Below are 26,745 nucleotides of genomic sequence, written 5' to 3'. Positions count from 1 at the left end.
TAGAAAATATATACAAGCAACAGAAGAAGACTGTGTGTATGTGAAACATTATATAATATGAGGTAAGACAAACAGAAGATTAACACGGCGTACTTCAAATGAGAAGAACTATTACTTCACATTATACAACTTGTAACTTAGAACCGTGGAAACCTCGAGGTGAAGGAAGCTCCCGACAGTAGTTACTGTCAAGTGTTACATTTATATATGTCCATTCTAGAAGGAGAAGAATCGCACTAAGATATGTTATGAACGGTTGAAAGTTATTGTTCAAAGAGTTTTTGCTGTATTTTTGTTTCAATAAACAACGTACTACTCAATATATTCAAACAAAGCTTCTGTGTTTGAATCAACGAAAGCACGTTAATATCGAGCAGTCATGGGAATAATTTTACTACTATGAACTATCTATAATTCGGAGCTTTCGCAAAAAGCTCTGGCGGCGGGAGGAGACGGGCGGAGACGGGCGGAGGTCGGAGCGCGGTCCACTCGGCGCAGTGCGCGCGAGACGCTCTCTCAGGACACGTCCGTGAGGCGCATGTGCGGAGTGAGGGCGCATACCGAGCACACCTTGTGCAGGAGGTTCACTAGACGAACCGTTAATTCAAATCGTGAGTGACGACTGAGTGCATGTTCCAGTGCAGTGTGGTACAGTGAGTGCGGTTCCCCATTGAGGTTCAGTGAGGATAAGCCTCGCCAAGATGACCGCCGGCCGCTGGCGGAGCGTTTTCATAAACTATTGGTAATTATAGATTACCTGATTACAGTCGTGGGTATACATTTAGTAGTTCGGTAAATGACCGGGAATAAATACTTGATTACATCTTTACCCGAGATCTCACACTATCGGGAGCTTTCTTTTTAGCTTTAAGTAAAAATAATTTACAAGCTGGAACTTCTCAATATTGGTATTCAAGTGTTAACGCGGTTATTAATAAATTACATCAAAGTTCATAAAGCACTAGAAGCTTCACAACGCATTCTTTTCGCAACCCTTGTAGTTTTGTAACTTCTTATTGGTGCCATATATAGTCAATAATGGATACGGAGATAGAAAACATCGCTACTTGATTATAGTTAACTAGATAAAAATAACGCCATAAGTTTTTAAACGGATTCCAGTGAGATTTAATTAAGAATAGTATCTAATATCTCGATGGCCAGACCTGAGTTATCCATAAACAGATAATTCATATGTTTTTTGTCAATACGTTTGTCTCGGAGCTCATTTCTAAAGTATAATTACATAATTACTGTCTATTAAATACATTAAAATATCTTCGTTGTATTATATGCAACATTAAAAATAAGCATTTAAAAGTGTAATGAGGACATTATTTAAAATATATTTTAATTAGTACAGTTAAATATGTTAAGTTGGTCTCTGTCAGTCCATGTTGGTTTGTGGTGCTCTCTGTGAGTCTCTTCTAGACTGTGTTTCTCTGCGCTGGTTCTCTGTTAGTGTGCGTTCTTCTCTATTGCTTGTGCTGGACCGTCTTACTCTATGTGTAGGTTCTAATGAACAATTACTAACTTTGTAATGGCTGTATGATCTTACAATAGAAAGACTGTTTTAAAGAGCATTGTTAGCTGTGAGAAGTTGACGTCGCACTAAATTAATGAATATAATACATTTCGTTGAAGTACTTTAGTATTTTAAAAGAGATCTGTTTAATAGCATTTATAAAATGTTTTGTACAAATTGGTAATGAGACATGAAATTATTTAATTGAACTGGTCCCTCCAGCTCGGTGGCTACACAGTCGCTGTGACTCGTCCGGAATGCGACTCCGAGAAAAGCAAACAAAATCACCGGTAACTTTTTCTGTATTTACATTTGTAATTCAATATATTTCGGTGCTCTTCGCATATTGAAGTCGTCAAAGTAAACATCAAATATTTGACAAGAAACTTTGTACAAAGCCAGCAACATCATTATAATGTCTTGCTGAGAACCTTATCATTTTAGTTACATTTTCTAGGCATAGAGGTACAAGGACATCCACTCTGATATAATAAAATGGTTTAGAATAAAAACTTTAAAGTTAATACTTCGAATATGACAACAAGACGAGACGTCAACAATTAGTATTTATACTTTAATATTATAAGTGTGAGGGCTTGAGTGCTGGTAATGTTGTGTTCAGAGTTCAGACGGCTTGAGAAGTGGAATAGAAGTACGATATGTTTCAAATCTGTGAAGTTCCGAATACTTTAGCTCGTGAACGTTCTCACAGAAACGCTCTGCAAAATATTTATAGTATATATAAAAGTATGAAGGAAACACCATTTATAATAGAAGAAAGAAATAATTAAATTAGATGCGGGAGTTTCCAGAAACATTGAAGCTGTCGTTGGATAATTTTGATGTTAATATGCGTACCGTGAAGCGCAGAGCTGGAGTAGTTCCAAGATTATCAGTTAGATACCTGGATGATAGAAACCCAAGCCACTTGTTGGCTGTTAAGAGTGAACTCTTATACTGTGATGAAGGGAGGTATATACAGATATGTAGGTATAGGTGGTAGTGACCCTGATCAAACAGGTGATGTCACACGATGACTGCCTGTAACCTTTTGTTACTGTATATAGTTTAAAGTTGCTTGCTAGACGAGTCAATATGAATGTTGTTCATGGTGATCGCAAAAGTCAAACATTGACGTCCGTGTTACAATGTTGTATAGTTATAAAGCTGATCGCCTTGAGAGAGTACAGCCACGCATCGGTAATGAAATCATCCAAATATACATTTAAATCGAACGTCGATCTAATTCCGACGTCATTGATCGGGATTTCCTTTAACGATTCCAATGCATCCTGTAGCTCCATGAAGTAGGATTCAATTTATTAGCTACAAAATCCATCAAAATACTGGATATCGTATAACCTGCAAGTCATGTAGCGTCAGATTTTGTCGTCAGAGTCGGAGCTTCAGATCTGAGTCGTAAGCAATGATTCATTATGTTACTTAGAATTATTCGACTGTTTCGACACCGGTAGCCGCGGTAGGCGCAAGTAATCAGTTCCCAGTAGTAACAATGAGGAACGATTATAACTTTATCAAGATCCATTCCATACAAATTACTCGACACAGATTACGTTACTGTCGGTCAAGAGTCACGACGTTCTTGAATTAGAATGTTGGAATACAGATATCATCTTAATATTGGAATTGATCGAATATAACATGACGAGTGTCAGAGCCGCGGGCTGCGGGACTGGTAGTTGTATCGTCATCGTAAAGTCTTTCAGACGTGAGTCGTGTCACTGGGCCAGCAGTCTGCCAGATCTGTGTTACCGATGTTATCTCCAAGTCACTAGCTCCACTGTTGTTTATGTACGGCACTAAACCTTCGTTAATAGTGAGTTTCTATTTGATGTCAATACTCAACTAGGTGAATAAAAGTCTACCTTCTTTATTTATGAACATGTGCTCCTTGATTCATCATAAGTTTCGTTTCATTTTAGCACAAACTGATTTTAATAACTTTGTTTACTTATGACCTACATGTGCCTGCGCAACACACTAGCTATCAATTGATGCCGGTTTATGCTCTTTCACCATATTAAATTGGATTGAATCAATTTTTTCAAGAAAGAAGAATGTGATGTTAACAAAAAGATGACTGGCTGACATCACTTAACATCATTTATCACTTCGTTATATACACCATACTGTCACCTCGTAGAAATATTGTATTCAGCACAGCTCTTGAAACATTTAAAATGTGTTAAAAAGAAACGTCGCACTGTATAAAGTTAATTCCACGTTAAAATGTGAGAAAGTAATTAAGTGTGAGAAAATACATTATGAATTTACGATAGCACAGTATGCGATGTACAGAACACAAGGCACGAGGAAGACACACTAGAAGGATAAAGTATAAGAGAGTTATTAGACTAAAAAAGAGAGAAGGCGAGAGGGAGCTGGGGGTGACGAGACGTAGATACAAAAAAAAGGTTTAAAGATTCATACATCCTCTATAAAAACCGTTTGAGTCAGAGAATGGATGCTTGCACACGATTCAATAATGTAGCAATCTATAAAAAATGTGTTCTCACGAATCCATAAGCTAATGTGAGCATTCGCCGTTAAAATAAAGATGCAGTTTGGGTGAGATGACCCCGAGCGGACCGGCCGTTATCTACTACAACATAAAATACTTTAAATTTATGTTAAAGTTGATTTAAATGGTTGCTTTTTGTGTCTTAACGATCGACTTTGATTCGGTATGTTAATTGGTTTCAATATTCGCCGCTGAAAGTGGACTGTGACCGATCTGATCGCTCTCGGGTTGCCTCAGTTTGAAGATTCATCTAAAGTTTGAGTTGAAAGTACTGTTATGGTTTATGAGGGAATAAAATATATTTTTATTGAAATTTTCTATTTAGACAGGGCAACAGCTCAGCGAACAATTAACGGGATAATTGATGTTTTTAAATTGCTTTGTAATTGAATCAAGTATCACAATGAATTAGAGACCTCGGTAACGAATCGCAATCATCGCGTTAGCTCGCGTGTTACAGAACTTACCGACAAAGCTCTTCCTCTCTATGTGTAGTGTATGACCGGGCGTGATACTCGTACACCTGACGGCCGCTATACTCCATCGAAATATTCGAGCGCTTGCGCAAGCTGTCTGCGGGGGGCCGACACGAGCGTACAGGCACACTAATAATAACATATCTCAATATTGTACCTTTAGAACACTAAAACAGAAACACGTTTTAATTTATAGCTTGCTGTCTAGTTGTAATCTTAATTTGTCTGCATTAGCTGCACTGTAAGTAGTGAAGTTTCATTATGACATTGCGTATCGGTTAAGATTACCCACAAGTAGTCCTGAGCTGTTCCGGGTGACTTCGGTTCAACTCACACTAGGTCTTGTAGAGGATAGAGTATTCATTAATATTATTATCAAACTGAAATATGAGGAATCTTACTCTCCTTATATCTATACAATCCAACACACTTCAGCTCGAAGTCCTTACGACTTAAACATATATAAAATATATTAGGTGATAAGTTCTGTGTGACTTGAAAACAGGAGAAATGAAAGTTCCAAGTAAACAACTATCAGACTATCAAGATTTTACACGGCGGATAATAAATTTACATATAAATGCAAATAATTCTATATTTATTGTAATTTTTTCTTTCCTTGGCTTTAAGTGTAATATTTTATATTTTATTAGCTCTTATTTGTAATCTAACCATAAATTAAGCTTAAGAAAGCGTATTTTGTCTCGATATACATTTTATATTAAACGCGCTAATTCAATGGGAGTCTCATCGTCTTTAAACGTTACCGTGAAACGAATCGATTTCATTTTGATTGCTTCGTGAACTGCCAACAATGTCCGTTTTATTTTAAATCACTTCGGTAACCGGTTCGGTTATAACATCCTCTAAAGTCGTCCTCGTATTATAAACTTAAAATTATTCCTAACTGCTTTTTAATGTCATTTTTAATATCTTCTTAATTTAATAAACGAGTCGGGCAACTACATACAACATTGCGACACAATATCACACTCACACTCCACATCAACTATTTTCGTCAGTCAGCTGTCCGGCAGCTTGCCTGTGTGTAGACCTCATCGCATCATGATCTCAATACTCTTATCCTCACTTTCTAATGCCTTCGTCTCTTTCCCCTCTTCCTATCAACGGTGATAAGTCAGTTCCATGGTTTCATATATAACGTTATCCATGTCCTGTAAACTCAGGTGCTTATTTCTTTTTCCTAAAATACATGATGTAAATGAAGACGTCAAATAAAATCATAATTTTCGGTTTTAAAATAAATTTTGAGAAAGAATCGTCAGACAACTACTACACACTACAACACTTTAAAATAGTAAAAATCTAAAGGATTTAAATGTTAGAAATGGCTCAAGTGAAAAGTGCAGTCTAATTTAACGAGGTTGATATAAATATTGTATAAGTAGTAACGTATCCTGAGTTCGAAGTGTTAGAGAAAGGAATGATGAAAGGTGTGTGGTGTCGATGAAGAGTCCCGGTGGCCGGCAGACACCTGTCCGCTGTGACCTTGCCACCGACCGACCTCGTGAACGCCCGCGACCGAGCCGAGCACCGCAACACACTGACATATGATATGAGAACATTAGAGCTTACAGAAACAAAAGTTACGCGCGCGTTAACTTTACACGGGACAACTGTTGGAGATCAAAGATATAGTTAGTCGTCAACGAACTATTTAAACACAATATCCTAATTGTATTATTTCTCAGCGAGTCCTTTCGTTTGGTAGCCATTTTGAAGGAGTGCAATAAATTCGAGTAATAAGATATCTCGTTTGTTTCAATATTACAAGTGTTATTATCAAATAATACGTGTATCGAAAATCTCAGTTCAGTTGGTTGGAGTCATGTGATTCTAAAATTTGTTAAAAATCATACTCGATCAAACAAAGGAACACAGACACAACACAAACTCAATAATAAGTTGTCTAATAACTATTCTTGAGGATGTCTTGAAAAATAGAGATATTTACGTTTAGAGATGCTTAAAACTCTTATTATTTCAAAATTTTTCAAAAATACTATACAATTCCAAGCTCAGATACTGTGGCGGGCTCACCTCGAGTTAAAAGTAAAACATACATTTTGTTCTACAGTGTTACATCATCGCGCTTAAAGTAATCATGAAATTATTTTGTCCTTACGACGATACAAGGACTCCATTTAAATGTTATCTTTAACAATGATGTACTGTCTGCATGATCTACTTGTGACAGACCGTGGTATTTTCTCGGAGGCGTACTTTGACCCGATGAGGACACAGGCGATCTTAAATACGACGCATGAAAATGATTTACTTCCTTTTCAAACATAATTATTTTAATAAACAAAAAATCACAATAAATATCTCATATTGCAAAAGTAATATCACATACAATCTATTAACACCAGAGATTATGATTTATGACGCTTTCAACATTTGTTCTGTCTGGTCGAAATGCATCTGTGATCTCTTCTTATTTGTTTTCCTCCCGAGGGCCTCCGCTTCCCTCACCGTGTCAGGTAGCTGAGTGCACGCTGTCTCCGGCATGAAGATAGTCAGGGCTCCAGAAACGAGGGACGACAGACCGAAGAGGAGCGCGGGCAAACCTGACCAGTAGGTCATCTAGAAATAATATGCAATATGCCATTAGTCTGTTGTATAACTGCGACACAGTTAAGTTGACATATCAGTGTTTCTAAACTGATACCGACCAAGAGGGGTGTCTGAGGCGCAATCAGGGATCCTACTCGTCCTATGGCGGAGCAAATGGAGTGCATGGAGTTCCTGGTGTAAGTCGGGAAGAGCTCGGACGTGTACATGTACACAATGTTGTAAGAGAAGGTGGCCAGCATCTCGAATAACATAAAAAGAGCCAAGCCCATCCACGCCAGGTCTGTAATATACGATTAAATAATTTAACCCCGAAAGGTAATCGATTTGGACAATTTTTAGTAATAACAGACATTACCTTTAGGAACAAAAGGTTGGGAGATACAAAAAATCCCACCCATGACGAACGATCCCATCAGCGGGATCTTTCTTTTATACTTTGACAAAGCTAACCAATAGAAGATATTGGACGGAATGTCCATCATTATAAGGAGAGCGAAGTTCAAGTACTTGTTGCCGTTGATGAGAACCGAGCTGATCATCATACCGTAGTTGATGAGAGTGATCGTGAACCACCAGACGAGACACACGAGGAACCTTCGCATCATTATTTGTGATTTAAAAGTCTTTAACAGCAACTTCCTGTCTGCTTTGCTTGAAGTTTTTTCATCCGTATACTCAAGTTTGTTAATCATATTTCGGTCAATCTGTACATTGTTTCTTTTTGCTATTTTTTCTATTAATCGGATAGCTCTCTCTTTTTGTCCTTTACTAAAAAGCCATCGAATACTCTCATCCAAAAAGAATGAGTATGTAATTATGAGGAGAGTCGGCGCGTAGATCACACGGAGGAAGTTCCTCCAGTATGGCACCGCCCAGGCGACAAATGACATTACAATTTGACCGATAGTGTAGAAATTCAGTAATATCATTTGATATAACACAGCACGCTGCTTATCTACGATCTCGATGCCTAGAAAATCATTATTGTCCTTTTATTATAACGGTCTTATTGTTATTTAATGTTCCTGAACACACTGTACGTATGTAATTACATTGATTCGACATAAGTTAGCATCGTTCTTCTTTCGATACGTAATATTAATTTATCTACAGACACTCAATATTATAAAAGTGTTTGCTTAGTCGTTTTACAGGTCAAACATTCAGAAAAGTTTTTTGAAAAGCGAAAGATTTTGATCCCCGAAAATTATACGAAACTTTCTACAACCGGGAGTTGCCTTAACGAAAGCAACAGAGACACGCAGATTAATAAAAAAACAAAACAACAGATTTTTGACGAAATTTTACAACCATATATTTTGACATTGACCACAAATAGACCGATTATTGCAGTGTCCTCGGTATTTTAAATACACATGACTTGTTTTATTATTGCTTTTGGTCGATTCATTAACAACAAATGATTTTCATATTCTTTAGTTCCTTTATCATCGCCCTTACTCAGTTTGTGGTAACTATGTCACTTTATGTGAAGTCGCTACCATAATAGCATATATTGTACCTACTTAACATAAACATAGGAGATAAGGCATCTCCGATAGTAGCCTCCAGGCCCTCCAGCGCGAGATACACCCAGAAAGACGAGGCAAAACTTTTGGATAGACCGAGTACAGCCCCCATTGTGCCCGAGAATACTGCAGCTGTCTTACGACCGAACCTAAAGATATTTATATATTTTACGCATCTTGTTGAGCTTTTGATTTTTATTACTTTAAAGATATTACAATGGTAACCTGTCTGATATTTGTCCTTGTATTATTTGTCCTATGAGGCATCCGAGGCTATGTATGGTCCCGACTAAAGGGGGTTTCCAGTCCTGGCAGGCTAAACCAAACTGTAATTAAAAGTCACCGTCCTTTAAATTATAATTCTGGTTAACGTTAATATAGTCCTATGTATAAAAGGATATTTGTTTATAATCTATATAGGGGATAAGGGCTATATATAGCTATATATAGCATTGTTATTCTAATATGAAAAATATACCAAAAAACGAAAGCTCAACATTATTTTTCAAGAATACCGTTGGATAGAGAGCAAATCCAGAGAAACTTGTTTAAGGACAAACATTTCACATCAGTAAACTACTTATCTATCTCACGATATAATATAGGCAGTAGTCATATCATACATTTTACTATTCAAGTGTCGCGTGAAATATCCATAACTAAATAATAAGTGCAAATCTGTTTCCTACGAGACATCTAAGTATGCGGTATCGGAATGCATGGAAGATTACATCAAGTCCGTGTCCTCGCCCGGACCAGATCATAGGAACAGCAAGAACTATGCATTTCTCCGTACGTTGATTCACTACACGCAGAGAACAATCCATTAGCTACCGAATAACTGTTTACGTTAAGATATGTCTCATTGCTTCATCCTTCGATCGTATTGACGACGTTAAATGGCGTGACTTCATTAGAGCTCATTCAATTGTGAGAATAAATTATGATAAGATTTATTTGGTTTTAAATTATTCGCATCGTTACGGAATTATCAATGGGACATGTAGGTAGCTACTGGTTATAGGACCTATACGCTATTAGGAGTTATGTCATTTCCATAAATAATATAAGTATGGATTTCCTCGATTTAATAAAGAAGTCTATGACCGGAGCGTATTATCTATAGCGCTGCAGTCACGAACCGCGATGCTCGATAAGTTTTAACGTCCGAACCTTTGTAGTGACTGCTTCTACTTTATGGAGGTTCTGAATTGATTGTTATCTTCCAACGGATCGTTGTGCTACTTATGACCGCTGGCTTTCTGATCTACATCGGCATCTGAGTTCATAATTCAAATACAGTTCGTAATAGGTTACTGTTATAGTCAGATATATCGGCCACCTGTTATTAATAATTTATAACACATATTATCATATTTAATAAAAATCTTTGTTTTGTTATCGTAACATATTATTCAATGTATTATGTGATATTTTAAGATTGAAGGTAGAAGTAATTTTTTATTAGCAAACAAACAAAGCGAGTAGCGACGAGAAATATTAAAGCACGTTAAATATAGATTTACTGACTTCGGCCACGAAGCTGTCGGGGACCTCGTACACCCACTCATCGCATCTCATCAGTTCAGTTTGATTGAAGTGTGTACAGCGTCCGTTGAGCGGTGGACTGCGGTGACATTCCTTCACAGCGACCTCAAACGAATCCAAACTCGAAGCGTTCAGCCAGGGGACGGAGAAACTGCCGCCGCTCTCGCATTCCGGCACCTTACACCTAAAGTAGCGAAGTTAACACGATTTTAGAATATCTTGGAAGACGTGTGTTGTGTGTTAATGTCGATCATGGAGGATCTGTCACCTGTAACTGACATCTTCAACCGCGAAGACGTAGTTCACGATATACATGGAGTTGGTAGAGTAGACGAGGGCCAGCATACACAGGGTGATGAGCTGGTGCCTACCGAATCCTCCGAGTTGGCCCAGTATAGTGTCCAACTGGACCGGATCATCGGAACAGTCCTCGTCGCATTGTCGTGTTTTCTTGGAGGCCATGTTACAACATTCTTCGATTCATAAATTGCAGGGACTGTTAAATATTCCAAGTGAAGTCAATTGATTAGTTCTATGAGGTAATGACAACTACCGGTGAGATGTTGACGTATGCGATGAAAATATTCACGTTTATTATTAAGGAAGAGACCTAAGACATACATACTTGAAAGAAGAACGCGGATGACGGGGCCGGCAGGATGAGAGCGATTTATACGATAGACGTTAATACATAACTACTGTGTGGAGCACTGAGCACAGAGAGCAGTTCCGAAGACGTCCGGCCCGCGAAGTAGAATTGCTGATAATGATAAAAAAGTAAAATTGTTCACGTCTTTTTCGATATTTGAAGCGAACGATCTAAAGGAGATGCTGTGTGACCGGTTTTATTTGTACACAATGTCATTGAGACGAAAGCGACTGTTATCAATATATGCGAAGGTAAACATTTACTTTGAATTAATTAAATATGTTAAAAGTATAGATTTATTTTTATTTTAAATTATGAGAAGGATGTCTTTTTTCACGAGATGGAGAATAATTAAGTAAAAGTCGATACTATAACAACAGAAGAACATATTCGGTGATATCGGATTCAATATTATCCAATCAGTTGGAAATATATTGATTGAAATATTAGTAATGTTTGAATATAATAGATAAATGATGGATGTGGTAAAGGTAACGTGTTGATGCTGTGATGGAGGCTGTGTCATAAACTGTTCTAATGAAATACAGCGGGAGGATCTCTTGACAAATGCAATGTTTGATTAATGTACATACATTCAATATTAGTTTTTCTAACTCGTGCTCGGCTTATAAAGTTGTCATTATTCACGTCTTCCATTATATCTATATTATACGAGCTGTATGTCCATCGTTTCTTAATATATTGAAATCGCATCGGTGTGATGTGAGTTGGATGAAGAACAAACAAACTGATAAGTATTTCTGTTTAATTAATATATGTTTTGAACACATCGTGACACATGTAGACTATCAAATATGACTACATGTTAAATAATACTTCTCGGTAAATATTTTGTTTGTCAATCACATAACATAGAATAACTGCTGGTACTCACATACCCGTACAGATGTTCGTAGAGGCAGGTTCACAGACAGCGTGTGAAGAAACTTTATCTCACTCATAAACTAAACAGCTGTCAATAATGTTAAATAATAACGCCAACATTGTTTAATTTATAAAATATTTATTTCATAGGTTTTAGTGAAGTGTTCTGAACCTCCGCGATTACGAGAAGGGAATTAGTTACACGAGGATATTATAACGTTGAACACCTACTGCTAGGTACTTCATAAGCAACTTTAAATTGTATATTTGTTCACGTAAAGTGATAAGACTATGTTTCTTTATCTTTATAGCGTTTGTAAGTCTTTAAAATGAAATTAAAAATATTTACATACACGAATAAAAAAATCCTAAGCGGTATTTAGAAGAAATCAAATATTATTTGTTGGGTTCTCTGATTTAGGATTGCGTACAATTTTCTTAATCATGAATTCAACACTAATGTAGTATGTGTTTTATCAAACCAACAAACAGATATATATATACATAAATATATATATATGTCACATATTTTTTTAGTAGTTAGTGAAGAATGTTCAACATAGAGGACAACATTTTTCATTAAAATATTTTTAGGTTTTGAGTATAAAACTAAATTGAACATTATATTAACAGAATGCAGGACAGTATACAAAACTGATTCTATATTATATGTAGTATATAGTGGTCTGTGGAGATATGATCTGTTGTTCGAGCTGCCAGAAGAGATGGGGCTTCGGATGATTGTCAGAATTTATGTGAAGGTTAGCGACAGGTTCTGTGCATCTCTGTTGTACAATGAGTGAATGACTAAACTTATTATGTTTGAGTGAGTCCGTCGTGAGTGCACATGTACTTGAGCTTTCTTTGAGTTTATATTTATATTAATTGGTACAAGATAACCGTAGATAAATTATTTGTTTCAAGTTTACCCTTATAACCGACACTTTACCTTCTTCCCGTCTCTCCTCCTGAAGACACTCTCTTGTGTCAGGTTTGCAGAACATCGATCAACTCCAATTGACGGTTTGTCATGAACAGGAGTGTTTAAGAATAATTTAAACCTTTGGTTTTCACGAGCAGTTGAGTTAAAAAAATGTATAAAATAACGATTCATATTGATGTGTTAAGACGTAACAATGTATGTATGTACATATACATAGTGAGTAGTGTAGGCTATTACATAATCTATCATAATTATAAAAGGTTCCTCTTTAGTTCGCTCGTTCTCGATAATTCGTCCAATTTGTATAATTCCTCACGAACACTATGGTGTAATCAACTCGTCACGACGCCATCTCTCAAGTCCCGCGTTTAAATCTCGGAAACTGACCGCAATCCCGACGCGAGCCACATGTTGCAGGAACTTGGCAAATTATACTTTTCATCATTTAGACAATAATAGCACTTAAAGTTCCAAACAGAACACATCTACATTAAACAGTCCATAACCCTCGCTCCGGTCAGGCTGTCATCAAAATATTTAATTTCCTTGATAAGTTTTATAATCGAAACATGAGAACTATTTCAATCAAATATGACTGGTTAGGTCGGAGACACACCACCAGTATCTACTCAGGTTGTCAGTGACATCAAACAATATTAACAGAACATTTTATATTTCAGGTCCACCGAGGAGTACGACAAACAGCGGAAGAGGAATGTTGTAATAAACTTAAAGTGATTCTTCATACAGCCGCTAGTTATATTGCGCAGCGTCGTGTAGTTCGCCCACCGTTATTTCACGTTAATACTTCAAATATTCAAGTGCACTTCAAAACTATTAAAGAGGTGAAGTGAAAGTATCTGGTGTACACACACAGGCACACACACAGACACACACATACATACATCCATACGGTATATTTATTTCGGGCGCATGTCATCCATCAACACCTTCATTGTTGTACTAACGGGTTACTGCGACTGTTTTAGAACACAGCCTTCTGATCTTTCAAGCGATATCAAACATTGTTTTCAGTCACCTTGTATGCTTTTAAAAGTATGAAAATCTAGTTAATAGAAGAAGTTTTAAAACTAATCTTTACCTTTCTCAATTCATAAAGATAACGAAACCACAAAACCATTTCTTTAAAAATATTTATTAATCGTCGACGTCTGTTTGATCAGCCTCAAGTCATGTGGACGGCAATTATAAAGGATGAGAGAACAGTTTGTTCCTTTGAAAGCATTATTTTGTTTTGATATTTATATTAAACAAACACAGCTAATAGAACATGAGATACAACACTATACACTGTAACAGGAATATTAGCAAACAACGACCATTATATTCAATGATGTCTTTAGTTTTTGCCCAAAGTATAAAATGTATAGTTAATGAACACGTGATAAAATAATTAAATGTTAACAGGCGATAAATCAGTTGTGAAGTGTGGTCGAAACAAGAAATACAAACCGACAAAAACGAGCGACCCGGCTCAGAGACTGACAAAAAGTGTTCAATACAGATTGGATAATTAAATACAAAGTTATCAAACATCGAGAGACAAGTCAGTGCAGTGAGGAGGCGGAGAAGTGTTCACAATAATACAGAGAGTGAGTGAGCCAAAAGGAGTTGCTTAAAGTGTGAGTGATGAGTGAGTGGTGATGAAGCGGAGCAAGTCGTACACTTGGCTGTCCGGCCTGCTGAGACCGAAGCCCGAGGACGAGTGGGGCTCCGCCTGGGTGACGGCGGAGGTGCTACAGGATGACAGGTTAGTGACTGCAGCAGCAGCAGTTGATAGTAATACAGGTTGCAGCAGGCGGGACTCAGGACTACATCGACTTCCTGAATAAATTTAACAGTCTTTTCGTCTTTGGTCATGTTTGTAGTGTTCATAATTTTGTATATAAATTATTTCTCAGTTTATCGTGTTTGTTAAAAATACAAATGCCATAATTTAGTTAAACCTTCATTTTGTACCTTTCAATCTAAAACTTTTTCTATTCGCATCTTATCAGTTTTAACAACATTATGCGATTGAATATGAACCTTAACGTGTCTGTAATAAAACTTGTAATCGTATAATATAAGAATGTCTGTTGTACGTTATAATCGAGCGCGGGCGTGGTCAAAGGCCGCGCGATGAATGCTATTGAAGCCTGGGTCGCGGAGAACATGGCTTCATTACGATGACCTTTGATATTCGGATGTGTTCATGTGCGCGGTTCACATCTTAAAGATTCTAGGACGTGAAGCATGTGATCATGATGTTAATATACAATAAAATCTATAAGAAACAAATAATAAAAATTTGCTCCACCACGGACAGCCAGACGACCTGTACCTACTATAAACAGCATTCAATATAATGGAGAGTGGTCTGAGTCATCGGTGACAAACAGACAAACTAGTTCTTTATGTTATAATATAAAATAAAATTATAAGAAAATGTTAAACAACTCTAGTTTATTTGTTTTATTGTGTTAAAGAATAGTTACATATAGTACTGTACACAACATTAATTCCACAATATGTTTTCAATACATAATGAAATCTTTGTTTACCAACAGTCGCACACACGATCCTAAAAGTACTGCGAGGAGTTTTAGTTTGAAGTCAATATCTATCAGTAATAGTAATCGCTCTGGATTCTGAACTTGCGTGTTCTCATCATTTGGCCCGGAGCCACCAATTGAATTCTACACCGCAAACTGTCGGCCACACAACTCTCATATCAAGTATACCAGCAATTCGTGTAATTTCCATCTCTATTTCGTAGCAGAAAAGATGATTTTTATTTACCAAATATGCAGACTTAAGCGTCTTGCAAATTGGCCCGGGAACGCACCGTACTGGAGGGGAATTATTGAAAAGGTATTAAAATAAAAGGTGGCTGTTTGAGGAAATTCTCTTTGACCACAAAAGCGGTCCGCTGAAGGCAGATGTCTGCGGTGTGTTTATATTACTGTATTAATAAAAGATGATGTGGCCCGGGAACGAGCAGGACGAACGCTTTGCTCAACAACATGACATACACCATAGAAGTAACACGCCCCATACCTATTAAATATATATTTAAATTATGCACAAAATATTTTACAGAACAAACTAGTAACGAACATACTAAATGTTGATCGTTTTGTATTTTTGTTCCGACTCGTAGATACTTTTCCTGTTTTCTATTTCGTGTCTCGGCTGATATCGATGGACTAGTGTTAGCAACTTAACGTTAAAGAAACTTCTATCGTTATCGGACACTATAAACAACAAGTAATAAAATAAATTACTAAATTATCATAAAACAAGTCAATATGTTGTGAGGGCGAGTCTCGCGCTATGAAGAAGGAGAAAATGAAGTATTACGAACCAACTTGCTCCATTAATACATGAGCTCCAAAAACAGCTCACCGTAGTAACAATAATTGTATGATGTGTTGAACTATTTCCACTGGAGCCGTGCAAAGGATTATGATGTTTGTAAGATGGTGTATCACAGACACTCTCCTTTTCGATGCATTACACTGTTTCTGTACATTTTAATAAATGTTGATGATTTTAGTTCACTCGTAATATAAGATGTACGGTTATCAAAGAAAGTTAGTAATCGATTTGAGATACTCGTATATAATATTATATGTTAACGTGATTTAAAACAACGATAGGTATCACCTGCTTAAAAGGATATGACAACATACACAACATATACAACATCCGCGTCTAGGTCCACAATGAACGAGTTCATGACGCGCTTCTGTAAAGTCAGTCAATTAAATTATAAAACAGAAACCGCATATTACTCAGTAATATTTTTTTATCCGTTGTGTTCGAGAGCCGACCCTTGAAAATCGAGGGTCTATCAAATCAAGATAAATTGGAGAACTGAAGCCCACAAAAAACTTTATATTCGACACTTAAGACCGAAGGAAAGTGCATGACACTTAAGATTGTGCTTACATAAACTTCCCCTAGCACTCGTACTACGGAATTCACACATTTCATGCGCCCCATAGCGGCTTCCATACGGTCGTAGAACGATTACTACAAGGAAGTTCACGCAATTATAGACCTTAAGCTGAAGGCGATAGAGAGGGACCGGGGCATGGAGACTTAAGGGAGGAGGCGATTGTTCTCAGATCATATTATTCATACTAAACATATTTTGACAGTTTTATTCTTTAATATCTCGCGCGCTCTGAATCACGGCCTCATAATAGAGTTGATTCACGTACCCACATATATAACGTGTACAAGTAGTGGCGGAAGGAGGGGAACCCGAGGGAAAAGTATTGTCACTTGGATCTACTCTTCAGGAGGCTTGAACAATTTAAAAAACAAATAATCTGTTAGTTAAGTGCCAAACTCGCTTCTGAAAGATATAACTTCTAGTAATAACTTCATTACATGTAATTTTTTTTTGTTTTGATAACATTTACATTAATATTTTTTTCGTTATAATTAATTTTCATGGAATAAATAAAATAATATTTTGAAGCACCGGGGGTCATTAAAACACAAAACAGAATTAATATAAATTTAAAATATGATAAATGAGAACAAGTTTCAATGTTCCGATCCGAAGTATATTAGTTATATTGTCATTGTAGAAATATTTTCATCCGATAGAAAGGGGAACTCTCTCAATGAGATAAATAATAATGATTGTGAGTGTTGTGTTACTCTTAAATAAAAACATTTTGAAATTCAAATAATGATAAAGCTAATACTACTATTCAAGCAGATAAGATTTATACTGGAATATAAATGTATGTTAATCTAAACGCGTACATTATAATAAGTAAGATACGCTGTGTTCCACCTCAGTTTCGTTAGTTTTATTGAAGGTCCCACTTAAGGCAATTAACGGAGAGATAGATCCGCGTCATAACGAGATAAAGATTGTGGCGGGACATCTGTCTGTCCGAGCTCATGAGAGGTATTCCTTGTTGTCCGAAATGATAAAAAAATCTTTACGCGTCAAATTTAATATCCTTTGCACTAATTAGTTAGCTGTTGAATTAAACATTTTCAAATTTTTTTTCACAGGGAAGTTTGAGTGAGAGGCGGAAGATGTGTAGTAGACGTGATCACTGCGTATTAAGAGTGTATCAGCTCAAGTCACATATCCTAACAGTGTGAACACCTCGTCAATTCCGATTCTTTTCCTCACTACTCCTATCCACAGGAGTGTTTGTCTCCAAGTCATGTTCTTCATCCCAGCTGTGCGGTTCTTTGACCACACATCATTAATTCAGGTCAATCCTCTCTAGTCCACTATTTCTTTATCTTTATAGCGTGTGCTTGTTCGTCCCCTTTTTACGTTTGGTCAGTCGACACCTCTTTTATTTGTTTCTTATTTCAAACACTGTTTCACGAAGGCATTTCGCTTGAGCCATTTGTATTAAATATAAATAATATATTTTAATTATTATAACAGAGATATGATCAAGCCTTGCAACTTCCACACTATGTGTTCATGACTCATGTTCCATTTCTATGGTCCATACAATCCTTACGTCTAATTACTCGCTTAATTAATTAAGTTTTCCAATTATCCAATAAGATGGATGGTTTTCAAGCGAACAACGATTGATTTCGTATACATTTCATTATATTATCAATAATTGTAAAACATTTTTACAACCGTAACATGACAACGTGTGTCCATAGTAAGAAAAGAACTCAAAACATCATGTAATTATAAACTACATTAAACATTCACACTACTAAAACATTTATTTTTCTTTATATAATTTGTATGCTAATTGATAAATCAATGAACAGTACATCAAGTACAAGAAAAATAAGGAATGCTCTCCTCTCCTAATTTAATACAATTCGTTAACTTTAGGAACGATAAGAGCAATTAATTAAAAGGCTTCATTTCATAATTCAAATATAAACATATTATTTAAAAAAAGATAGAAAACAGTAAAATAAGTCAGAGAGGACGCAAATCATCCCACTTATATAATGATAATAGTCAACTGGACCATTTTAAAATGGAAGCTGCGAGCGACGCTACTCCCTGCGTGGGACACGAAAAGACTGTGAGGAGGAGTTCACTGCAGTATCACACAGAACCAGACGTGAAAGGTCACACTTTAAGGATCAAATATGTTGACTGAAGATCACGGTGATAAATATACTAAGGAGTTATCGCTTGCTCCTGGAAGATGAACAACGCACATTTTTAAATCTACATTTCATGAGTATCCTAAGTTATTTTAAATATAATAATATACATATTCTCTGTTAGTGTACGTATCTCAGGCAGCTCTCCCCATCAATTCTCAAAGTAATTTAACATTTTTTTTTATAAATTGTGCTAAATCACGTTATCGGAGTAAACGACTTTTCTTTTAAAGAGGGATAAAAAGCGGCCTTAAACGTTACCGACTACTGAGAGAGGGATCAGACGAGGCTGAGGGGAACCAACTTGAATAACTATGAAGACAAGGTGAAAGTACCGATCATTGGCTGGTACGAGGTTTTTGGCAACACATTGAGAATATTTTGATTCAATATTACTATCTATATAACCAGCTCACAGGACCTGCTCTTATTCAATTTCCAAATGATGTCGTGTTGTTGTCACAGTTAATGTGTCAATAAGACAGATGAGTACATCATGCAGTTATGACAGGAGGTGTCGTTTCGCCTGTGCTCTCACCGACTCCGTGGCGCAACGGTAGCGCGTCTGACTCCAGATCAGAAGGTTGCGTGTTCAAATCACGTCGGGGTCAATGAAAGCAACTTTTTGATGATGATTCTATATTAATATTTATTATTATATACATATAAATTTGTTTTTTTTTTTGTCTAAATTCAGTATCTTAAAATATTTCTGTCTCTTGTATGTATTATATATAAGGTAATCATGTTACTTCATCCTTCCTCAACTCCAGCGACAAGCCGGTTGCTTACACCCAGAAAAATATTAGTTACTGAAAAATCATAAATCACTAAGAGTTCCTAATATAACGTTAGTTCATTTTTGATAATTCCGTGGTCACAGGGAACTTGAACCGTGAAATAATCAGTTCGGACTCTGATGGTGGGAAACGCCGAGATCACTTGAGTGTTACTAATACATTAGAAAACAAAATATCTTATTATCATAATAATAAAGACCATAATCACCTGATTCATGAATGATTTACCGCACCTCAACATACAGAAAACTATAAACCTTAACAACAATCCCATAGATACTAGTTTGCTTTGAAATATAATTCTTTAAAGATTCCTCTCTTTTTCTAAACCAATAGACGTTAAGTTTATTTCTGTATTGGAGCGTGGCTGAAACTAAATTATGATTTGCTTGTCGAAAAAAATTTGTACGAACTCTGAGGAACTGGTTGTTTAGATGTGATGCGACGAGTAGGATCCGAGTAGGACTTCAGGAGGTCCAGAAGGTCCAGGAGAATCTTTAGGTTTTTGAAACAGTTCTTCACAGAACATCCGTCTGTCATTACGGCGTATATCACACACGCAACCTTCAGTTTCTGGGTGAGCTCGTTATTTCTCAAAGCCGTTTTTATTCCACCATTACCGATAACTTTAGAAGTATTTTGAGATGTTTTTAATATATTTGTTGCCGTCGCAGGTGGTCTCATTTACTTAATTCCGACGTTTCTTTGCGGGTTTTATTACAAATTACACAGAATTTTAATATGATCGGTATATTTTGAGATAACGAATATTACTCTCGTTATCATACTATTAACATAATACGACTATTTATAGTTAAAGTCGTTCATACAAACAACTCGACTCTAAACATTTACCTGAGTTTTAAATCTCTCTCTATATCCCTTTTTATTATTATATCACATAATAAGTACATTGTCATAGTTTATTAACTATACTCTGAGAAGTGATATGATGTATTTATATCTAACAGGGGCGTTGAGATGGTTAGCGTCTCTGTTCTCAAATATTATCCAGATTTTTATGAAGTGACGTTGTGTGTCTGATTAGTGATTTTGTCTTATTTATTATATAACCTACGGTTCAGTGTGTCATCCTCCTCATGAAACCGAATAGTGTGTTATACAATTATGTTATTAAAATCATTATGTATATTGGTTCAGAACATTTAATACGAGTATAGATTTGGTAACACAATAGATAAAACATTGTAACCGGTAACGCTGTATTTATCTGACCGTGGACCGACGGCTTGCGGTGAGCGGCTCTATGGGAAAAGATTTTTTTAAAATATTATTACATTAATATTTTCATACCAAATTATTTCTGTGAAGCAAAAGATATGACGATTATAATAATACCTTTGATTGACTTAAGAAATTATTATGTTAAGGAAAAAAGATGTCGGTAAAGGTGTTTACTGACATAAAGATTGCTTAAATAGTCTAACTGTAATACTTGCCTGGTCGTCGTGGCTCAGGTATGTCACGTGTCAAGCAACTCGTCGGCTATTTCACTGGTAAACCCGTGGTACAGATGACGGACACTTCCCAACGTGAGATCACGGCCAGTGTTCAAGATTAAATAACGTTATAATTATTCGTGGCAATATAATTAGTTCTTCCGAAAGTTTCTAAAGCAAAGTGTTTTCCAATTTCATCTCTAAAATATAAAGCTGTGTAAACCATTCATTCGGTGAATAATAAACGCCCTCCTCATCGAACTGAAACAGTATTTGGAGCGGAATTTCAATCGTCAGAACATAACACTTCATGAGTTAGTGAACCTTAACTCACGTTAACGGCGACATTACATTTAAATATACTTTATTTTCCTCCAATTCAAGTGGTTTATTTCTTTCCACTTACTCGTTCATTCATTCCCTCAGTCACTTATGTACCTACTGTTCAAGCCCGCGTGTCGGTGAGAGGATGTAAACTCTTAAGTTGCGATAATTGTTTCATGAACAACACAAACTAACGTCATATATCTCCGCATTCGTTTCGTGTCTCAATCCTCAGCCCTTTTTATTTCATTGACATCGTCAATTCACGTTTCTATCTTCTGTGTTGCTCCTGGTAGGTGACCAGACTAGTGGTGGGAGAGTCGTAGCAATAGTATTCATCTTAATGTTCAAGCAACTAAGTTTTTTGAAAATTGAAATGTTACTATGAAAACTTTGTGAAACTAGTTAGTCAAAAGTAATTTTCGCTTTATTCGTTATAAATAAATTACAGTCGTGAAAGTAGCAAGAGTCGGTGGTCGTCTTTCACCGTCACAAACCAAACCAGTAGTAGGCAGAGCTCTACATGTGAGAGTACATCCAGAACACGAGATGTATTGATGTGGAATGAGCAAAAAACAATGAGACCGGTCTCTCCGGTACGGAGGCTGTCTGTACCGAGAATAATGCGGTTCCTCCCGTTGATGCATCCGAGTGGCGGAGTGGTGAAGTTCTGACGGTGAGGAGTGATAGCAGTGGCCATTAAAGACTACACAGACAAGTCGAAAAAGTTAATCATGTAAATGGGAATTAGGAATTGGTCATTTTTAAGTAATAATTAATAATGTAATATTTTATACGAGTGTGAGCGCACGCTTCATTTTATTTGCACATCATTGCTAGTTCACATACCAATACATTTATCTTCAACACGAGCAGCGTTCGTTACCGTACCGGAGCGGGTATTTCACAACAGCTTATTAAGCGTCATTAAGCAAAAAATAAACTCTCTTAATGATATAGGTTCCGTATTTTGTGAAACCGGTTCGAGACCTCGGATCCGAAGTGCCCGTAATGAGAGACGCAAAAAATGAAGAGAGATTTATATTGAGATAGCACCCATAGTAATAATTATATGATATTCTCTTTTTGTGCGACTCTGGCCGAGGAACTCTAGAGCTTACCACTCTCCGGTCCTTATTTCCTTATTAACCTGCCTCTTTATGTATAATAATGTTTCTGCAGTTCGTCCCTTTGTCCTTCGTAACTTGTGTTCAGTACTGTATCCGTTAAGATTAACTTTAACACAATCGGCAGACAACATGTAAACCTCGTCCGTATGTCACGTGTCCACGTCACTGTGAGACGTCGAAGTATTACGAACTTAAGTTGTTATATTACGACTTCTATCTTTAGTTTGTTATATTCTATTCTATACTGTAGAAATAAATTAAAACACCGTAATAAAAAGCGAACAAACTTAGGAATGACATGTTTCGGAATAATAATATTTCAGGCGTTAGGGAGTTGGCGTCAAACTTTTACTCTATAAAACTTAACAAACGTTGAGGGATTCACAATAATGTTTAAAACATTTTCTTTTTCTCTGAAAAACAAAAGGCTTTTTACAATTGAGAATAGGATATTCAGTGAATTTTAATTTGTTATCAGAAAGCCCCGGTCTCTTGACCAGAGTGTCATGTCGCCGTCCTAACTCAATGTATGAAGAATTTTATTATTTTATATTATTACTAAGAGGAGACCTAATATTTTATCTTTATAGTCACACAGTTGACGTCATCATGTTAAATACAATTTTTATAGTATTTCACAGACCTTTTTAGTATGACTTATTTTTCATCAATAATTTGTAGGTCTGTAACATAATGTTTCTTCAATAAATTTTGTTAAATAATTAAAAAAAAAAAAATATATTTTTTGTATCGTTGTATACGTGAAGTAGGAAGTTCCCATCGTTTGTAATTACCAGCGCATACCTTAGTACTGTTCTTATGTCATGAGAAATATTACACAATGCACACGTCCCAGTACCAGGGAGGCGATCCAGCGACTCCTCTGTTCACACTGATGGCGCTTTGGATTTAAAATATTGTAAGCTATTTTTGGACTATTCTGCAAAAACAAGAAATTATAATATAATAATGAAAATATGGAAAAAAGTGTAATAGAAAAGTACTGCTGTCCATGAGGTGTAACTTTGTAGATAAGGAGGAAAATATTCAAAATATCGTCATAGAAGTCACAATAAGTCGGATAAGACTTGAAGTCGAATGCAAGTGTTGGATCGGGTTGGCGTGGGTTGAAGTGGAGGTCGGATTTCATTAAGATATGAAAAGAGCTCCTCCCCCTGGATTACAACCACCAGTGAGATACAATCAACTGTTGTAAATAATATTAACCCGGCGCTATAATTACTTATTACTCACTAATTAAATATATCATAGGAAATATTTTCGTATTACGGCGAGAGTATAACACCTTTTATGGTGGAAGGCTCTTTTACGATCGGTTATGATAAAAATGGCGTGTTTCATAAAATAGCATCAAACACACAAGTCGTGTGTTACTGAACCGAGCAATAAGAAACTGCTAAAACTATACACGTAACTCGTAAACCTGTTATAAGTCAACGAAGGAACGGTTATGAGCGGAACACGTGTCGCCGCCGAGTCAGCTCCGTGCGGGACGAGAGCAGGAGCAGTGCAGGTCGAGTGCCGCGCGGGTGCCGGATTCGACCGAATAACCTCCCCATGTGTTGCCATATTAATATACTCCCGCTTGCTTATTGCCCGAGAAATAAACATACTTTACGACGGCGGCAGTTCAACTGTTTGTGTCCGACGACCCTTTATTTTTTTCACAAGCCGAACGACTCCGTACACACATAGGGTCTTGTTAACATTTGTGTTCTTCATTTTAAACCTTGTAAGCTTTTTATCATCTTTTAAAATAAATAAAACATATTTATAGAACGTTTGAATCTTCGACTGTTTTAAAGCATGATAAAATTTAATTTCGTCCATTGATCCCGGTAATCCGACATGTTTAAGCAAATTTCGTCACCTGACTCTGTGACTGGCGTATTAAACACCTCTCCCTCCTGATATATTGCGATGGTCGTACGACGTGCCGGAGAGGAGTGTCGAGTGCCGAGTGCCGAGGTGTTCCGAGATGAAGATGGAATGTCTCATACATTCCAGTACATCTGGCCGCTAATGAACAATTTTTATTCATGTTTTATATTAATACATGTATTTCTTATCTCCAGTAAATGAAAATATTTGAATATACTCATTGACGGTCTAACAACAAACAGCTGCTGATAGGAATCACACGACCAGTTAATGAAGTTGTTAACTATTTTATTATATTCTGTATATATATATACATTTTCTATATGAACGTATCGTCGTGCTGCGTGTCGTATGTCTCTCTGTCTGATGACGTTGGTTGTCACGGAGCTCAGCAGACTTTCTCAAGGAAAGTGTTAAAGATACAGTATCATTGATTTTAGGATCCTGTAATTAGTTATCAATTGAAGTGTCCTCGAGCATTCTGTGATCTTTAGTCTAAGATAAAGTCTTGCTACCGATATTAATCCCGAATGCGATGTCGTACTTGGTACCGGAGCTAATTTGATAACAGTGTGTAATGTAGATGGCTAACCCTTAATTGATTTATATAACTAACAGTTATGATATATTTTTATGGGGGTGACGTCTCGTGTACTGTTTGTTGTCAGTTCTGTTTTATTTAGTGCATTTTTTTCAATTATTGAACCTGTTTGAAGGTAGTGTTTGATGTTGAATATACTGTTATGTGTTACTGTTTATTTCAAACATATGTAGTACTTCATGCAAAAAGAGTATTTTAAAGCTTTATCTTCGTTAAATGGGCGTAAATAAAAAAAATATGTTCTCAGCGAAAGTCTATTATTTTAGTTCAATCTTAATTATTGAGCTCACAACTCTCCCTCTGTTCTAAGAAACACTCTTCTCGTTTGATTTTTTATATATAAACACATATTAGGATGACATGTCTCCTCACGTCGTGGGAACGTCCCTTCCCCTGACTCCTTCCCCCTGTTCCCTCCCCCCTCTAGACACGTTCCGATGCTATCTAATGACATTGACATATAATGTGTTGTCAAACTCCGACCTTCCGCGACACGTGCGCTTATTCTTTTGACATAAGTCTGTACATGTTTCTTAACATGGTAATGTCGTGGTGTCAGGGTTGTCTGCTCATATTGAAGACTGTAATCATATTATCTGCCCTGTTGTTAAGCTAGTTATACAAAAGACATGATTTTTATATGAATTTATTACAATACATTTTATGTACATTTAATTTTTTTTTTAATGTAGGTATAAAAATTTTAATCAAAAAGGATCGGGTAAGAGATGTTCTGTAAAAATATATATTAATGGATTATGTGTTTACTGATAATGGTTTGGGCATCAAGGATAGAGGAAAAGGTAAGAAAAGAATAATAAAAAAAAACAGATGATTTGTCACACAGAATATGAGGGTATATTACATATTATTTGATCCCGAATTAATTAGCAGCAGGCTTAGTATACGATACTGTTCTAAAAATAGTTCAGAAACGTCAGAAAGTATGGTGTACCAAGGAAATACTTCGCAATGACTGTAATATACATGTACAAATATTGTAAATGGTCTCGGTTAGAATATGCTCTGTGCTGACTTCAAACATCAAGTGTCAACCCTGGAGTCATTGTGAAGTCATGGAGATTGATAGTAGGATCGGTAACAGAACAAGGAACAGCTCTTCAGGATCAGCCGTGACGGCAGGCGCTACGGATGAAGTGTCCTCCGATTCTCCATATGTATGTACAAATGGCTTGAAGCGTTTCAATACTGATCCCAGCTAGCCCATCTATCTGCTAAATTTGTCACTGTCTACATTAAAGCTATCGCCAGTGTCTGTTTGATATCTTTATTGAGATAGATTAAAATATATAAATAGGTCTTTTTTATCTTTATTTACAATCTGTTAAATGTTTTGTTTACTCTAAGTTGAGATTTTAGTATGACTTAAGTCCTACAAATAGACCTCTAATAAAATATATCTGTGATGTCGTGGACAATAAACCTTCAAGGTCCTGTCGTCCTCGTCACGTCCCATGTAAACGACCTTCTTCTCCTCAACTAGATTATATTATATTATATTATATTACGTATAAAACTATTAATTTTAAAGTAAATCAAAGATCGTTAAAAAAACAAAAGATGAATATGCCTAGTATTGTAACAGTAACGTGGTATGTATTAGTGTGTTTATATAATTTTTGTTTTGTAACAAGCTCGACAAAATAGATATTATTTATATTTAAATACATGAAATAAAAT

The 26,745-nt window shown here is 36.3% G+C and overlaps 2 protein-coding genes and 1 non-coding gene across 4 annotated transcripts in view; 2 read left to right on the top strand and 1 right to left on the bottom strand.

Moving 5' to 3' along the window:
* The first annotated feature begins 503 nt into the window (after positions 1–503).
* The window catches only part of LOC116771742 (protein prickle), a 153,406-nt gene continuing 127,164 nt past the window's right edge, over positions 504–26,745 (top strand). The window contains exons 1-3 of one of the 2 annotated variants that reach the window (XM_032663692.2): positions 504–742; positions 13,376–13,540; positions 14,124–14,466. In XM_032663692.2, the coding sequence (XP_032519583.1) occupies positions 14,360–14,466 (107 nt within the window). In that variant the 5' untranslated portion in view covers positions 504–742; positions 13,376–13,540; positions 14,124–14,359. Of the gene's footprint in view, positions 743–10,995; positions 11,119–13,375; positions 13,541–14,123; positions 14,467–26,745 lie in introns of those variants that run through there. The other variant, XM_032663693.2, reaches the window with a different exon arrangement.
* Positions 6,847–10,994, bottom strand: LOC116771746 (solute carrier family 22 member 1-like). The gene is made up of 8 exons (XM_032663701.2): positions 10,844–10,994; positions 10,487–10,714; positions 10,201–10,402; positions 8,896–8,996; positions 8,668–8,819; positions 7,497–8,111; positions 7,240–7,421; positions 6,847–7,150 (listed from the first exon to the last, which is right to left on the bottom strand). Exons 2-8 carry the CDS (start codon positions 10,678–10,680, stop codon positions 6,947–6,949), a joined length of 1,650 nt encoding a protein of 549 aa, XP_032519592.2. The 5' UTR covers positions 10,681–10,714; positions 10,844–10,994; the 3' UTR covers positions 6,847–6,946.
* Positions 19,367–19,438, top strand: Trnaw-cca (transfer RNA tryptophan (anticodon CCA)). The gene has a single exon. It is a non-coding gene; the product is annotated as a tRNA-Trp (tRNA).

Source organism: Danaus plexippus, assembly GCF_018135715.1.
Source record: "Danaus plexippus chromosome 16 unlocalized genomic scaffold, MEX_DaPlex mxdp_23, whole genome shotgun sequence".
In the NCBI taxonomy this organism is placed as follows: domain Eukaryota; kingdom Metazoa; phylum Arthropoda; class Insecta; order Lepidoptera; family Nymphalidae; genus Danaus; species Danaus plexippus.
Note: the sequence above shows the minus strand (reverse complement) of the source record. Positions and strands in the feature narration are given on the sequence as shown.

Excerpts from the sequence above, each read along its gene's own strand:
- LOC116771746 (XM_032663701.2), bottom strand. The coding sequence starts at position 10,680 with ATGGCCTCCAAGAAAACACGACAATGCGACGAGGACTGTTCCGATGAT. Across the intron at positions 10,403-10,486 it reads GTTGAAGATGTCAGTTACAG|GTGTAAGGTGCCGGAATGCG; the intron begins GTGACAGATCCT and ends TCGCTACTTTAG. Across the intron at positions 8,997-10,200 it reads CCGACAGCTTCGTGGCCGAA|TTTGGTTTAGCCTGCCAGGA; the intron begins GTCAGTAAATCT and ends TTTTAATTACAG.